We start from the raw sequence: 16828 nt of genomic DNA, 5'->3' as shown, positions 1-16828 counted from the left end.
GAAGTATTTAGCAACTTTAAGTCTTTCACAATGTAAAGTTATTAATTATCGATCTGCATGAGATTGTGAGTACTTTAAAACTTATTTCCTCTTCCCCTGTGGAACATATGTATGCCTTGGCTTTGTGTATTGTTGTATATTAATGCATGTTTCCAGCTCCAGGAACGCAAATATAACCTCATGACTTAGAAGAATTCACAGAACTCAACTTGCCCTTCTGTTGACTTAACTAAGAAAGAAAGAGCAAATGAATACACAAAGTGTTACCCTGTCTGAGCCTCTATCAAGATTTACTTGCAAACATTATATAATAGGAAATTTTTTATTTTTGAATGGAACCTTATGACTCTCAAAGGAATTTGAGAAAATTTGAATCGTACCTCCACTTAATTGCCTGTCTCAGTTCAAACAGGTTTCAGAGTAGCAGCCGTGTTAGTCTGTATCCGCAAAAAGAACAGGAGTACTTGTGGCACCTTAGAGACTAACAAATTTATTAGAGCATAAGCTTTCGTGGGCTACAGCCCACTTCTTCGGATGCATATAGAATGGAACATATATTGAGATATATATACACACATACAGAGAGCATGAACAGGTGGGAGTTGTCTTATCAACTCTGAGAGGTAAGACAACTCCCACCTGTTCATGCTCTCTGTATGTGTGTATATATATCTCCTCATTCCATTCTATATGCATCCGAAGAAGTGGGCTGTAGCCCACGAAAACTTATGCTCCTAATAAATTTGTTAGTCTCTAAGGTGCCACAAGTACTCCTATTCAGTTCAAACACTTGACAATGTTAAACTAATAGTCATTTAGTTACACAAACCCATTGAAAACAATTTATTAATTGAACTTTAAAAAAACTTTTACCGTTCTCCAAATATAGTCATATAAAAATTGACTCCATTCTCTTCTGCCTCTAACGTGGTCTACAGTAGGGCATTTAACTGGTGGGTTAGCACCAGTGTATGTATCAGTGGTACAGTGTGAAGGCAAGCCAGGCGGGTTCAGGTTTGTTGTCTACCATCCGAGGTGTTCACAGTTGTAGTGGCATTGTTTGTAGCCCACAGTCCGCAGCACAGCTTCCTAAAGCAGTGGCTTGTGGGAGATTTTGGAAAACCTTCTGGCATAATTTGAGAATAAATCAAACTCCCTTAATCCCCTGGAAGAGTTCTGTAAATCCCACTCTCAAAATGGAAGTCTGAATAAACTCTGTTGTTTCCTTGCTTGGCAAATAAGGTTTCTGCTGAAGCTCCCAAAAGGTACTTGTGAGGCATCTCCAGTAATAGTGGTGATTTGGTGGAGGGCAGTACTTGTGGAGATCCATAGACTAACTGGAGTAACGGGGGCAATTTAAGGCCTGGAATTATTAGATATCTCACTTAGCTTGTTGTCTTTTTTCCTACCACTCTTGGCTTGAGTGAGCCACCCATCAGCTTGATTATCACATGTGTCTTGTTCTGCTTTAAAAACATTAGTGAGACAGAAGGAATTTATTTAGGACTGCTTTTTATGCATCTTTCGTTTCAAGACCAAATGAAATGTGTTTTCAGGTAGGTAAGAGTCATATGTACTATCTAGGTGAGTAGGCTGGTATGTGGGCCAACAGATGAAATGTAACTTGTGCATTGGCCATAGTACCCTATGGGGAATTTCTTCCAATAGAACTCTCCTGTTTTCTCCTGTTTCAGCTGCTCTGTTATTTTCTGATTTTCCTCCACCCCTCATTTGTCCACCATTCTGAGACTGGACATGTGACATAGCTCAGCCAGCCATTCTGTATGTTAAGTTCAGCACTTCTGCCCTGACTTGGAACACTGGCCATGCAGCCAGAAAGAAGAGCTGAAGGAGATGCAAGACTCTGAAAATTGAAACAGGTGTGCAGGAACCAGCTCTTCCCACTGCACTAATGAGAGGTAGAAAGAAATAAGAAGTAGAGTGAGGCTAGTAGAGTAGAGGATAGGTCAGTGCTTTTGTCATGACCCGGTAGTGGGTCCTTGCTACAGATGCTAATGGCAACATTCATAAGAACCAAGAAAACTCTTCCCCTGCCCCCAAATATGAAAAATCAGCTCCCAGCTGTATATGAGAAATCAAAACGCTATATAACCGCTCAGCCCCCGGTTCTTTCTCCTGTTAAACCCGCTCAGCTGCCATGGGCAGGATTGTGGGTCTGTGCAGTTTGCAGCTAGAATTTTGGATCTGTCTGGAAATCCTGCGAATGCAGCAGTTTAAGGGGCATAATCTATTCTGGCTTGTCATCCACCTGGGCTGCCCATCCCTACTGATCAGACCACAAGGTGTTTCCATGGCATCTAGTAGGACAGGGGTTCTCAACCTTTTTCTTTCTGGAACCCCCCCCCCCCCTCCCCAGCATGCTATAAAAACTCCACAGCCTATCTGTGCCACAACAACTGGTTTTCTGCATATAAAAGCCTGGGCCGGCGTTAGGGGGTAGTAAACAGGGCAATTGTTTGGGACCCCATGCCACAGGGTCCCCCCCCCCCCAAAGCTACATTGCTCAGCCTTTGGCTTCAGCCCCATGTGGCGAGCTCATGGCCCTGGGCTGCAGCCCCATGTAGTGGGACTTCAGCTTTTTGCTGAGGGCCCCAGTGAGTCTAGTGCTGGCCCTGCTTGGTGAACCCTATGAAACCTGTTTGTGGCCCCCTAAGGTGCCCTGGACCTCTGGTTGAGAACCACTGTAGTAGGATATCTGGCTGAATGGAGAGGTGGATCCTGGGATTTCACCCAGCATCTCAAACAGTGGCTAAATTACTCACTCCCGTCCTGATTGATGATTATAATCATGAGCTGGACTTCAGGTCCTTTTCATAGAATCATAAAATCATAGAAATGTAGGTCTGGAGGGGACCTTGAGGTCATGAAATCCAGACCCTTTTTGTCTTCTTACAGCATGGCTTGATGCTCCTGATGGTGCCCATTTCTGCCTGTTGCTTGGCTAAATGGTCACATTCCAGAGTATTGAGCATTATTTTGTTCAACTGGCTCTCAATCTCCTCTCCCCAGATTGACACCAGTGCCTGAGCATCAGCCTAATAAGATGAGCCATCTCAATATAAGATTGTGGTAAAAATTGTTCACCGTGAAAATGACTTGCAACTGAGATCTGTAGTGTGCAGCACTGTCTGTACAGGTAAGTGGCCTCTGGCCAACTCAGCCGTGGGAGGTGATTAGGCAGGAACACTAAATAGTGACTAGGATGCTGTGAAAAGACAGCTGATGGAGCAGCCCCAATGATACAATCTCCATCCATACTGAAACAGTAGAGGACCATGTGGTAGTTAGATTTGCACAAAGCAAGTCTCATCCTAAGTTCAGTTGAAACACCAATGCAAAGGTGGGAGCACTTTTATGCGTGGATAGGAAGAGTGTTTAAAGGGACTGCAAATAGGACTGCCTAGTGGTTAGTGTGCCAGATTCTTTCCAGTATGTGCCAAATTCTTTCCTGTATACAGAGCTCAGTTGAATTAACAAAAAATAATATATAAAATGTGAGCCAAATGAATATCAGATGACTTTGTATTATACCCCTTTTCGGTATCGTGTCTAATTTAGACTGGCGGAGCCTGGCCTCCTAGCCTCTGACTCAGTCTGGAAAAAAATGGCAACTATTTCAGCTGTGGGTGTGTAAATACTTATTTAAAATAACCAATCAGCTCCTTAAAGGATGCCTATAAAACATAGTTTAGCATGGAGAGATATAAATGAAGTGAAAAGAAAACTTGTTGTTCTACTACTTTCCCATTCTTTCTTCATACTTTCTATATTTTCCCTTTATTTTCTTTTTTACCCACATTTGTCATCTCTTCCCTCTTAATTATTTTCTTCTCTCTCTTTCTTACCCCAGGTGCTCTCTCTCTCCCATCCCAACTGCCCTCTCCACATTCCCTGAGTCTCCTTCTCTGACTTTTCATTTAATCCTCCTCCTTTCTCTCTTTGCCCTCACTTATTTCCCAGTTTTGCAGGAACTTCAGCTCTTGGGCACTTCTCCCTCCTTTCTAATCCTCTGTCTTGGGGTTAGCTATGAGGGGAATTGGGATCCAAACTCAGGGTCTCCTCCCTTTTCCAAACCCATGCCCCATGTTCCAGGGGCCACAGGGAACCTGTTGCAGAAGGGGAAGGAAGCTTTTGCTAAAGAGTTAGGGAGACAAACTGTACAGAGTGCTGAAATCCTTCCTGTTTTCTGTAAAGTAGTTTGGGGGAAATTTAGCACTTTTTGTAGACACCTACATTGCTAACCCCTAACATGGGATCTGTCCTATGGGCAGGGACTTTGTCGTCATACAGATTTTATATTATAAAGCACCTTGGGCTTGACTCTCCACTGCCTTGTACCTTGTGGAGGCATTGACACCTTTTCAGAGTTAGTATAACATTTTATTATTTTTTTTATCATTAGGGTAGTGCCGCATTGTGGTAGGCACTGTACAAACACATTTGTAGACATTCCCTACCCAAAAGAGCTTATAATCTAAATAGGCAAGACACACACTGGGTGATCAGTGTGATGGCAGCAAATGGCAAGTAAATTCCACAATTTTACTTTTATGTTTTTCCTTTTGGAGGGGTTCAGTTAAGAGGGGATTTTCTAAACAGAAGGGAAAAGTGAAGCGGGGGGGGTGAAAGGGACAGGGCGGGGGAAAACAGAGAGGGGAGGAAGTAAAGAAGGTATATGGGGCAAGAGTGGAATGCGGCTGAGGTGCAGGGACTGTGTGAGGGAGGGGGGTGGAGCAAACAGCCAATCAACACAGGGCAGAGAGTCTCCTTTCAAAATGCTACGCAGTCAGAGTGGTACAACTATACTCCACTTTGCACAAGTGTAAATGACTCTACAAGATGCAAGATAGTAGAGAATCAGGACCATGTCTCCACAATGTAACCCCATTGCTAACATCCCCTTGGGCCTGTTGCATTCAGTGATTTATGCAGTCGTGTTAGTGACATCAGAGATGTATTTACAATGGTATTACAAAATCTAGGTTGTGACTGGCAGGTTTATACCATTATATCTCCTCACCATTGAAATTATTGCAATATCACTAAGGTTATGTCTATACTTGGAGCTAGTGGTGTGATTCCCAGCTCCAGTAGACATACTTGTGCTAGCTCTGACTGAACAAGCGTGCTTAAAAATATTAGTGTAGCTGCGGTAGCAGAAGCAGTGGCAGCAAGGGCTAGCCATTGCGAGTATAACCTGCCTGGACCTCATGGATATGTACTTGGGATAGCTAGCCCATGCCACTGCTGCCATGCTCCCGCAGCTACACTACTATTTTTAGTGCACTAGCGTAATAGTGCCAGTGTCTGTTTGAGCTGGGAATCAGACCCAGGCTCCAAGTGTAGATGTAGCCAAAGTGGACTGTTATCAATGAATCAATTGGGCAAGAAGAGCAGTTCCTTTAAAAAGGCAGGAACTTCTATTTAAAGTTTTAAAAATAAAAAACCTGATAAACATTCTATTTGGAAAGAAATGTAGAACAGGGGTGGTTTTATTTTGTTGGCTGTGCTGCTGTAAGGTGTGCAGTGTAGACACAGTATCAGGTGGTGATTGTACCTTTTTGGATGTATAGATACATTTGGTTGTTTGCATTAATGGTGGAACCCAAGAAGGCTTTGAAGCTATCACTGCTGCAGTTTTAGTTCTGTCTTAAACTTTCCCTTCTTCTGTGCCAAAAAAGTTCTGTTAGCCGTCTTCTATGATGGGGGTGTGTAATTGCATTTGGTTACAATATGATTCATCAGTATGTGCAGAGTTCACACACATTTCTTGTCTCTTAGATCTTCTCTAGACTAATTTATTTTATGCATGGAAGTAATGCAGAAAAATAAATGACTATGAGGCTAAGGTGGAGCGAGGGGGAAGAATGGGAACCAATGTGCGATGAGAGAAATGTATTTATTAGAAATTGCAGTAGTGCCTTGGGAACCTCGTCGAGTCAGGGACTGTCTTTGTATTTGGGGCTTCATTCTACACAGAAGAGACAGACCCTGCCCCAAAGAGCTATATATTCTCTTGTCTTTTATGACATAAGAATGGGTTTGGCTGGGGTGGGGGGATGCATGTATGTGTATGCATACTTATGTATAGCTTGACAAAACTTCATACCAGCAAAGTGTCTAATGTTAAAGGGCACCTTACCAGTATCCACCAGGAACATGCCATTAAGTGATACCATCTCTAAAACTCCTCTGTTGGATCAACCTGCCACTCCAGAGCTCTTCAATACCATTTCTGGGGTTGCTGGAAGGGGTTGCTCAAGGGGGTGAGGAGATTTTACCTCCCCACACAAGCTAAGTGGGCGCTGCCCCTTGAGGGAGTGAGAGGCCATGAAACAGGTTGTTCTGGTCCCAAATCATTTACACTACTGTAAATCTGAAATTACTGCATTGAAGGCTAAGGCAACATGCTGGATTTGACACCAGTAGTAGAGATCAGAATAATAACTGTCTTTTTTTTTTCCTCAGAAAAGATGTTTCAGTGCTTGCTTTGTATCCACTTACGCTGCATTTTCGCAAAATATTTTCCATAATTTACCTACCTCTACTTGTTCTAGTGCAAGAGTTGATAAAGTGTAGATGGTGTTCACTACTCCAGTTGTCTTCACTGGTAGACAGGCTTCTCGCAGGATTTATCCCCTACCAGTTGACATGAAGGTTCTTGTCTTTAGTGTTGTGTTTAAAAGGTCCTGTTCTAAGAAGTGCGTTAGTTAACACAATTTAACATTCTAGTGAAGACAAGAAGACTCAGTATGTTCAAACCAGGTTTGAGCTACACTTGTGCTGTAGTGGGAAATTTTCAGAAAACATTGTGGCAACAAGCTCCTGAAATTGTTCAAGTAAGAGAGAGGGGTGTGCCCAAATACTTTCTATACTTTGTAACATGCAGCTAGTAAGGTGGACTAAAGCAAGCCTCTAGTTAAGAGATGGTTGTGTTTTGCAGTGGAAAAGTGACTTGCCCACAGGAGAATTCCCCTCTAACAAGAGTGATCCCAGTGTTCAGAGGAAAGGTGGACAATAAGGAACTATAACTCAGTTTACAGTTTAATATAACCAATTCCCACTTGGGACTGGAACAAGGCCTAGGCCTGTGCTGCAGCAGCCAGTGCTTGCCTAACTGACTCTTCCACTTCCCAATTTCTGTCATACTTAGGTGTCTTTTCACCTGTGTTGTAACATAAGGGTACAAGACCCGCATCATCGGCTTCTCTCCAGCTCGGGTCTGGTCGCTGCTGAGGCTGTAGCAGAAGCAGGTTGGGGTAAAGGGGAAAGGACAGGGCCGGCTCCAGGCACCAGCCTGGCAAGCAGGTGCTTGGGGCGGCCACTCTGGGGAGGGGCAGCAGGTCCAGCTATTCGGCGGCAATTCGGCGGATGGTCCCTCACTCCCGCTCCGAGCGAAGGACCTTCCACCGAATTGCCGCCGCAGATCGCGATCACGGCTTTTTTTTTTTTTTGGCTGCTTGGGGCGGCCAAAACCCTGGAGCCGGCCCTGGGGAGGGAGGAACTTTAGGGGGCTGTGTGGTGGGGTGGGCCGCCATTTAGGGTCCCATGGGTGCTGCCATGGTGGGAGGGGAGGCTGGAGGCGTGGAGGGGAGGTGCAGTCTGGAGCTCAACCGGCACCTGCCCAGCAAGCGCAGTCTCAGCCTCTGGCGGCCGAGATTCTATTTAGAAGCTGCAATGTTGCCAAACCCCGCCCTTCTCTCGAGCCGCCTAATCAGGCGTCTCCCTGGGGAGTTGGGCGACTGAGGCTCCGCCCCCAAGGGAACTCTGCAAGCCAATGGGAAGCGGCCCACAGGTGCGATCCACCTGCGGATCCCAGAGCCACCTAAGCTAGCCAGAAAAGCCGACAAAACCCGTTTGTGCGGCAGGCTGCGCGCTGCTCTGGCTCCAGCCCCCTCCCCAGTGCCCGGGCCGCCGCCAGCCACCGTCCCAACCCGCCGGGCCAGTTCTGCCACCCGCTGGCTGCCAGACATGACACAAGACTACGACAAGTAAGTGAGCGAGCAGGAGAGAGTCTGGGCAGGTCCGACCAGCGCTGCTGCCCGTCTCTTTCCACCGGCTGGGGATCCTCGCCCTGTCTTGTGGGCTCCTGCGTCCCGCTGGGGGAGGAGACTCGGGAGTAGCGGCTGAAGGTGGCTGTCCGTGTAGCACTGCAGGATCCCTAGGAGGGGGTGGCAGCAGCCGCTGGAGTGAGTGGGGACTAGCGTCAGCCTCTCCCTGCTGATGGATTTGGGGTGGGTGCCCCGTAGCCGGGCATCTAACCCTACTTGGCCCTTGGTGAAATAGCCCCGCTCCTTTCAAGCGGCCCGGCCGGACGCGGGCGGTGAGGGAGGCGCTGAGCAGATCCCTGGGGTGTCCCCCACGAGCGGGGCTGTGTGTGTTTGTACGTTGGCAGACTCCGGAGCACCTCTTCCTGCGGCTGCCGGGGGCGAGGTACGGAAACTTCAGCCAGAGCCTAGCGCCTGCCCTCCTTTCTCCTTCCACGGACCCCGCCTTCCCAGTGCAGTGCGGGGCCTCTGGGCGTGCGGGTTTCTCTCTGTCCCGCGTAGGGCCGGCAGATGGACCCAGGGTCAGGCTCTCCCCCCTCTGAGCTGCATGGTGTAAATCGAAGTTCTTGCGTTAAATCCGCCGAGATTCCCCCCCGTCGATTTTCCGAACCTGTTCTGCCCCCTGTTTAAATAAAGCACTCGCCCGGGCGCGGATCGGGTAACCGTAACCTCCAAGTCAGGCGTTGATTTCTGGCAGAGGGAAATCTAACGTCACGTCTTCCGCCCGGGAGGAGAACTTCTGGCTTAGGCCATAGGTTTCTGTAGTGGCCTCCGAGCTTTAGCCTACATCTTTGGGACCCATCCACCCCCTTCCCTGTCTGCGTGCAGCGAGGGGATCTCGAATGGCCCGCTTGCTGCCGGGAGAATCCGTAAGGATCGGATGGTCACCAGGATCATCCCGTGTCTGAAGTTTAGTTTAGTGCTTTGTTTTTGGAATCTCTCTCTCTCTCTTCTTTCCCCCACTTTGTTATAATCAAACTATCGAGAAGACAGTCCGGCTTTGAAACTCGACACCTGTACTGAGGCGTTGGTCACCATCTTCCTCCTCCTCCTCCACTTCTCTTTAAATGCTGAGTGCGGCGAATAATCAGTCCGTGTCTGTAAGGAGGAGCCTCTCAGCCTTCAGAAGTGCATAGGGGGCTGTAGATATTCACCCCGCCCACAGCACTTGTTTCGATGGGCTTTTCTAATGCAGGATCTTACCGAATTGCGCTGTGCTGCCTTTTTCTCCTCTTGAAGATTTAAGAACAAGGGCTGGGAAGTGAGATCAGCGTTAACTGGGACATCGTTATTTGAGGCACACCTAGGTTTTTTTAATGACTTGAACATTGTTGCTCTAATTTAAAGAGATTTCCTGGGCTTGGCCTTTGGCAGTGTTAGACCTTGATGCACAGATTTGTAAAAACTGTCTTTTAAAATACTACAAGCTTCTTATATGCTGTAGGACCAAGATCTGATGGATTTTTATGAAACCCACGCTACTGGAAAAATGGACTTCCCCAGGTAATCTGGTGTTTTTAGCAATGTCAGTTGGAAAATCTAACAATCTTTACCATTTTCAGAAGTCCAAAATATTATATTGTAAACTCTTTGGAGCAGAGACCTTGCCTTTGTGCCTGTATGTTATAAAGTCAGTCACTATTTGCTCTGTACAAGCAGGTACTGTGGTGGAGCATTGTATATAGGCAGACACTTGGACTGGTCCTTACTGTATGTGTAATACACAGATTAAATACAAATAATTAGTTTTTAGTTGCAAAGAAATACTTCAGAACTGCTTGGGATTGAAAAAATTGGGTTTGTTTAGTCTGGAAAAGGGAAGCCTGAGAGGGGACATAACAGTTTTCACGTATGTAAAAGATTGTTACAAGGAGGAGGAAGAAAATTTGTTTTTCTTAACCTCTGAGGATAGAACAAGAAGCAATAGTCTTAAATTGCAGCAAGGGAGGTTTAGGTTGGACATTAGGAAAAACTTCCTAACTGTCAGAGTGGTTAAGCACTGGAATAAATTGCCTAGAGAAGTTGTGGAATCTCCATCATTGGAGATTTTTAAGAACAGGTTAGACAAACACCTGTCAGGGCAGATCTAGATAATACTTTAGTCCCGTCACAAGTGCAGGGGATTGGACTAAGTGACCTTTCGAGGTCCCTTCCAGTTCTATGATTCTATGATTTCTTGTAGCATTTGCAGCATGGATAATGTAGCTTGTTTTCTATTCAAGAACATGGAATACAGAGCAATACCTAAAAATTACTTTTAAAATGCTTTTTTCCCCACCAAGATCTATTTTAAAAACTCAAGTTTGTAAAAGTTATGAACATGTTATAAAATTTAAAATATAAGAATGTGTGCTTTAAATCTCTCCTCTCAAATTTGGAATGTATGCTTGATATTTAAAACAGTGCTTCTTATTACATGTGGAATACTCCTGCTTTCTGAGAGAGAAATGTGCATGTATGTATAATGTCAGACGTTCCAAAACTAATTTGGTGCTTAATCTCTGTATGGCGGTTTGTTACACGTTCCAGTAATGCTAATCAGTCAATCATCAAATATGTACAGGGTTTCTTTGTGAAATATTCTGAGGTCCTTGTTAGTGGTTTGAGATCTATCAGTCATTCAGTTACTACTGGGTCTAGATTTTGACTATCGAACTACTAAACAGGAGTAAGACTTCACTTCATATTTACCAAAAACTCATGTTCAGATGTCTGGGTTTTTTACAGTATATTTTATAAACAACACAATATAGTACTGCAAAGTGTAGATGTTTCTATTAGAACATATTTGTGCTTAAAGTGTTGGATGCTAGTAGTTGAATTCAAACTGATTTGCAAATACATTGGTAACCTTTATCATTAGCTATTTAGATGTGTATGTATGTATCGCATACTACTTGTTTGTGTATACAGAACCTAGCACCATGGGGTCCTGGTCCATGATGAGGGCTCCTTGGTGCTATAATAATATGAATAATAATAATTATTCAAAATTGTTCAAGGTGGCCAAATAGGGTGATGGTTGCCAGATAAGTACAGAGAGAGAGAACCTTGCTAATTCTCAATTTTGACCTGGAGACTCATTACAAATGACTATTCTTTCTTTCTTTCTTTCTTTCAACTTGATAAACTGGCAAATATAAGTCTGAATGTATTACAATATGCTTTGTTTACTTGGACAGTTGTAGGCTGGGTCTTTTATAAACTGTCATTCTAGTAAGTGGGCTGTATGCTACTTTGTAAAAGTAAATGTCTTTAAAAATGGGAGACCTCATTAAGGCCCTCTCAATCATAGGGAATTTTGTTGAGCGTTTCCCTAAGGGAGATGAGACGTAACAGCCTCATGTCTAAACATCACTCTGTCTTCTGGACTGTAAACTCATTGGCACAGACTGTCTTTATCTCTGTGTTTGTTACAGCACCAACCCCACACTGTGTAAGACAAATAACAATAAAAAGCACTCTACTATTGAGTGTGAGCTAGTAAATGGATTATGACAATGGGATTTTTTTTTCTTTTGAGAGAGAATTATTGGGTTTGCAGATTAGCAAAGTCAGAAATAACAGGTTCTACTGCATGAACAAATTGCGCGGACACACAAAAAGTAGGAAAAAATTGCAGGAATAAGTGTGAAATGAGATCAGTACTGGCACAATATCACTACAGTGCAGAGAACACACATTCTGTAAGGTTTTCCTACTATTTTCAATTTGGTCAAGCAGAAAACGAATCAACTTTTTTCAAGTATTTAAATGCACAATAGAAGACTTATTTCTAAAACTTGCTAATCGCATCCAGTACTTTATGCACAGATCACGGCCAATATACATATCGAAACCTAAAACTCATCACAGGTCTATCGTCAGAAAAACACATGTTTGACTGTCTTTTATAAATATGTTCTCATTTTCTTAAAAGAACCTGTAATCCTGTTAAGGGATTGAGTTACTGCCAAACCCTACACTTTGTTGATAATTCTAAAGATAATTCTTTCTACACTCCTTTTAGAGGAGGTAGGTTACCTTTAGGGCAATTGTGCATTTTATTTGGGTGTTGCAACAAGAGACAAGTCTTACCAAAAAAACACGTAGTTTCTGAGTTTACTGGATTTCAGTTTAGTGCTTGTTCAGTTCTGAATGGTTTTGCATTTAGATTAATTTTTCTTCCATACGAATCTTCTCACATTGCTGAAAGAGAATGGTATTATGGTCTGAACATCAAGTTTAAATGCCAAGTGAGGTTGACTCAGCCCCTCAACTTTAAGAAGGTAGATAAAATGAGTTCCATGCAGGCTACTACAGGTGGTTCAATCTTTTTTTATGACCTTAATTCGAGGGCCTGTCCACTCTGTGTGGCCATCTAAAAATTCCTAGTCATTTCCAAAATAGGTGTTTGCCCTGTGTCCTTGGAGAAAATTCAAACTCATCCCATTGTTGCGCAGTTTGCTGTGTGCTAATTTGCTACACTCTACACCAGAGGTGGCTCATTTTACAGACTGACACACAGCCACTCTGTGTATGTATAAATCCCCCTTCATCCAGAACTTGCAAACTCTTACTCACATGAGTTGTCCTTAAATCATGCAAGTGATCCCCATGACGTCACTGAGTCCGCTTGGGTGAGTAAGGGTTTACAGATTCAAATCCATAGTTTGCAAAGCACTTAGTAATTTTCCTAGGTGAAAGGAGTTATAAATGCAGGACATTTATTAAGTTGACAATAGTGTTTTATTCCTTCAATATTCTAATATGTTTCAATCTTTGAATAGTCCTGGGAGTAAGTTCAACAAAAAAGATGTTCCTATTTCTTAGGGATGGTGGTTGTGTGGTGGTTCTTTTTTTTAAGAATTGATCTGTCTCTTGTTTCAACTTTTGAAAACAAAGAACCTGTAGTAAACATCAGCTAGGCCTCTGTGCACACTGGGGGTGGGAATAAGCATGGGGGGAACTGTCTGAACTGGTTTGAAACCAGTTCAAGCTAACATGGTTTAAACATTGTTTGCCTGGCCAATGTGGATGAAGCATATATTTTAAAAACTGAATTTAAAATGTTAACTTGTTTAGGCTGGTAAAATTGTGTTTTGCTGCAAACACCATCTCCCCCCATTTCCACCCATGTGAGTGCTTGGAGTTTTCTCCTTCACAATAAGAACAAAATGTTTTGAACAAATCTAATCATTTTTCATGGAGGTAATACCCACACTTTTTGGGGGCGGAGGGGGAGGAATTGTGTTTAGGTGTTTTTTCTTTCCTGGTAGCCCACTGGGATTCTCTTTCAAGACATTGTCACAGATTATCTCAAAAGTAAACATACAATACACAACTTGACTTCTATTGCCAGAAAATTGGACTGCCTTGTTGATTTACAGTCTCCTTTGGCTACATTCCATCTATAGTATACAGGTAATCAGCAGCTTTTAATAACTTTCAAATATACCCCAAGAATTAAGTAAGTTGTCTTCTGAGGGAATTGTCAGACATGGGAAAGTAGAGTTAACTCTACTGTCTTGCATCTGAAGAAGTGAGGTTCTCACCCACGAAAGCTTATGCTCCCAATACTTCTGTTAGTCTTAAAGGTGCCACAGGACCCTCTGTTACTTTTTACAGATTCAGACTAACACGGCTACCCCACTGATACTAGAGTTAACTCTGTTTTATAACGATAGTGGTATTTGTTAATGCAAACTCTCTCTAGTCTTGCATGACAAAGCATGCAGCCATTGACTCTATAGTGCATAGAGAGAGCTTGAATGAATTAGTAGCAAGTTATTGCTGTACAATATCTCTTTTGTTTAGTAATATGCTAATAGTATTGTGAGTCTTAGGCTAATAAATTCACAACATTTTTAATGTTCTATGTTGGATTCCAAATACTTGTTAGCAGGCCAGCTATCATCTTCAGTAGTTTTGTGATCTCACTGATGTAATTCCATTGAGTTCAGTGAGGTTACTCCTGATTTCCACCGACATACATGAGATGAGAATTGTATCCCGTGTCTTTCTGTTGACTAACCATTGTGTCACATTGTCATAATATTAACATAGTAAAAACCTGATAGCTAATGCTTAAGTGTTACAAAGTTTGTGAAACATGCTTATTATATACTTTTTGGATGCATTGTAACAAAGATTCATATTTTTATGACCAAAGCAAAAGGCCCGTGTTGGTTCTTCAGAATGACTCTCTCTACTCCCAGAGGCGTCCATACACCAGTGAAGATGAAGCCTGGAAGTCCTTCCTTGAAAATCCCCTTACAGCAGCCACCAAAGCCATGATGAGCATCAATGGTGATGAAGACAGTGCAGCTGCCCTGGGATTGCTGTATGACTATTACAAGGTAGGTTGGCACCAGTAACACCTAACAGCCAAAGGTGCACTTGTTTTGCCTGCAAATGCACCTGAAATAGTAATTTGCTAGGGAATGTAATGTAGCTGTTTGCATAGTAGCTATTAATAGTGTAATGAGGACTCTGAGTTGGTGGTTCTAACTCTTTTTAAAAAAAGAAAAAATTTAAAACCACTTTGATTTTCCGACAATAGATTTCTTTTAAGCTAAATAGAAACCAGTCATTCTGGAATCTTTTTTTGTGATATGTCAGGGTACTTGTGCAGTCTACTGACTCATGTTTTTCAGGATGCAGTTTTTAATAGTTACTAGCTGAAATGCTGGAGAGTGTATGTATATGAATATAAAATTGTGGGGCAAGGGACTCTTTGTGTTCAGTTTGTATAGTGCCTAGCACAATGATACCCTGGGCCTCATGGGCACTACCACAATATTCATATTATTATTTATTAAGATTTAGGTTGAGATTTTCTAAAGAGCCTAATACAGCCAGGTTCCTGAATCCCATTTACTTTCACTGATCTGTTTACAGGATCAGAACAGGGATGGTCTTCATTTGGTGTCTGGAAGAGCACTGAGAACATTGTTAATTATTGACACTCACAAACCTATTTTCCAGCCTTTAGAACTACTACACTTGTTATATACAAAGTACATGCCTATTATTAAGAGTTTAACCAATTTTTCAAGCAGTATAGTTGCATAAAACTGCATGGTATGTGTATATAGAAGTATTTTGTAATCTTTAATGCAAAGCTCAGTTTAGTCCTTAGTGCATGTGACAAAATAATTGGTGTAAAGGTAGTTATAACTGACACTTGTAGGAAAGCTTGTTTTCTGCCTTAAAAAGCCATACCTCTCTGTACTTGTTTGTTATGCCACTGAAAAAGCCTTCTTGTCAGAGGATTTTAATCTGCTATATCCATTTTTAAATGTGGAAAAACTGGGAAGAGAAATTTGGTGGATGCTGTAGTGAAGAGCTTTTAGTGAAGCACAAAGAATTTGCTGTGCATTGGTATTTTATTCAGGGTTTCCTTCCCTACTCATGCAGTCTATAAACTGTAGGAAAGGTTTGGGAAGGGCAAGCTTACGAGCGAAAAAAGTATAAAATGTTGGAAGAATTCATCTGTCATTTTCTGAGACTAAGTTAAAGGAGCAGATGGGAGCTTCCAAGGTCTGGAGCAGAAAATTTAAAGCCTGGTGGGGCTGCCACCTGTAAAGGTTTTTGTAGATTTTTTTTTTTTCCCCCCCTGAGCCAAGACTAGCCTAACTCCTGACAGTGTGGCTTGGAACGCCTTACAGCAACAGTTTCAAAGTTAGTAGTGATTTTTGGGTGCCCAACTTGAGACACCTTGAAAGGGATTCATTTTCAGAAAGTGCTGAGCACATGCACTCTGAAAATTGGGCCCCTTTAATATGTCTTAAATTAGGCACCCAAAAATGGAAGTTCCTAAAATCCCTAGTCACTCCAGAAAATCTTGACCTACATTCTTCTGATGCTCTCGTACATTCTCTACGCTACTTAAAAGCCACTGGATTTTAAAGGTTTTAATTGGAAGCTATTTAGAAAAGTACTGTTTCTACTAGGGTTTTCTGTCATCAGCCTATAATTACTATTACAAAAAATTAGGCGTTTCCAATATAATTTAAATAGTTTGCATTTGTCAGGTAAAGGTGCAGTATCTGATCATGCTTACGCAGCATGTTTCAGTGCTGGAAGGTCTGGAGTTATGTCCTTCTAATGTATGAATGTATTCGTTCTTGTTCATTTAAATGGTATGTGTTATCAATGTCTTGTAGCTTTTGTGTTTTATCAGAGTAGCCTGGAACCTCGGGATAAGTAAAATTTAATGGCCAAATAATAAGTAAGAGATCTGCATTTGTATTTTTTTTTAAACACTATATTTAGGAAGTTTTAACAAGCTTACAAATCTTTGCCATGTAACTATCAGAGACAAAATAATTACAAAAGTAAGCTTTTGTATACAGATTATACAAGAATATAGTAATCTGATCTCTCTTTAACAGGGTGTTACCATAGTATAGAGTGAGTATCCGTACACTACTCCATGGCATGTCTATTACCAGGCTGTGTGGGTGAGGTTCGGTGGCCTGCAATGTGCAGGAGGTCAGACTAAATGATCATTATGGTCCCTTGTGACCTTAGTCTGAGATTGAATGCAAATATCCTGTTCAGGGCCGGCTCCAGGCACCAGCTCAGCAAGCAGGTGCTTGGGGCGGCCAAGGGGAGGAGGCAGCACGTCGGGCTCTTCGGCAGCGGGTCCCTTGGTCTCTCTCGGAGGGAAGGACCTGCTGTCGAATTGCCTCCAAAGAAGAAAGTGGCGCGGTGGAGCTGCCGCCAATCGCAATCGCGGCTTTTTTTTTTTTCCCCCCACCACTTAGGGCGGCAAA

General features: G+C 42.9%; 1 protein-coding gene across 7 annotated transcripts in view; it reads left to right on the top strand.

Moving 5' to 3' along the window:
• GRHL1 (grainyhead like transcription factor 1) overlaps nucleotides 1-16828 on the top strand; it is a 75254-nt gene that overhangs the window by 4174 nt on the left and 54252 nt on the right. For 3 of the 7 annotated variants that reach the window (XM_008179885.4, XM_042848717.2, XM_024100550.3), the window contains exons 1-2: nucleotides 9243-9572; nucleotides 14221-14407. In XM_008179885.4, coding sequence (XP_008178107.1) covers nucleotides 9526-9572; nucleotides 14221-14407 — 234 coding nt within the window. In that variant the 5' untranslated portion in view covers nucleotides 9243-9525. Of the gene's footprint in view, nucleotides 1-7781; nucleotides 8013-9242; nucleotides 9573-14220; nucleotides 14408-16828 lie in introns of those variants that run through there. The other 4 variants (XM_024100553.3, XM_065587716.1, XM_024100551.3 and 1 more) reach the window with 3 other exon arrangements.

This window comes from Chrysemys picta, chromosome 3 (assembly GCF_011386835.1).
Source record: "Chrysemys picta bellii isolate R12L10 chromosome 3, ASM1138683v2, whole genome shotgun sequence".
NCBI lineage: Eukaryota > Metazoa > Chordata > Testudines > Emydidae > Chrysemys > Chrysemys picta.
This window is presented reverse-complemented; position numbering and strand designations above follow the sequence as displayed.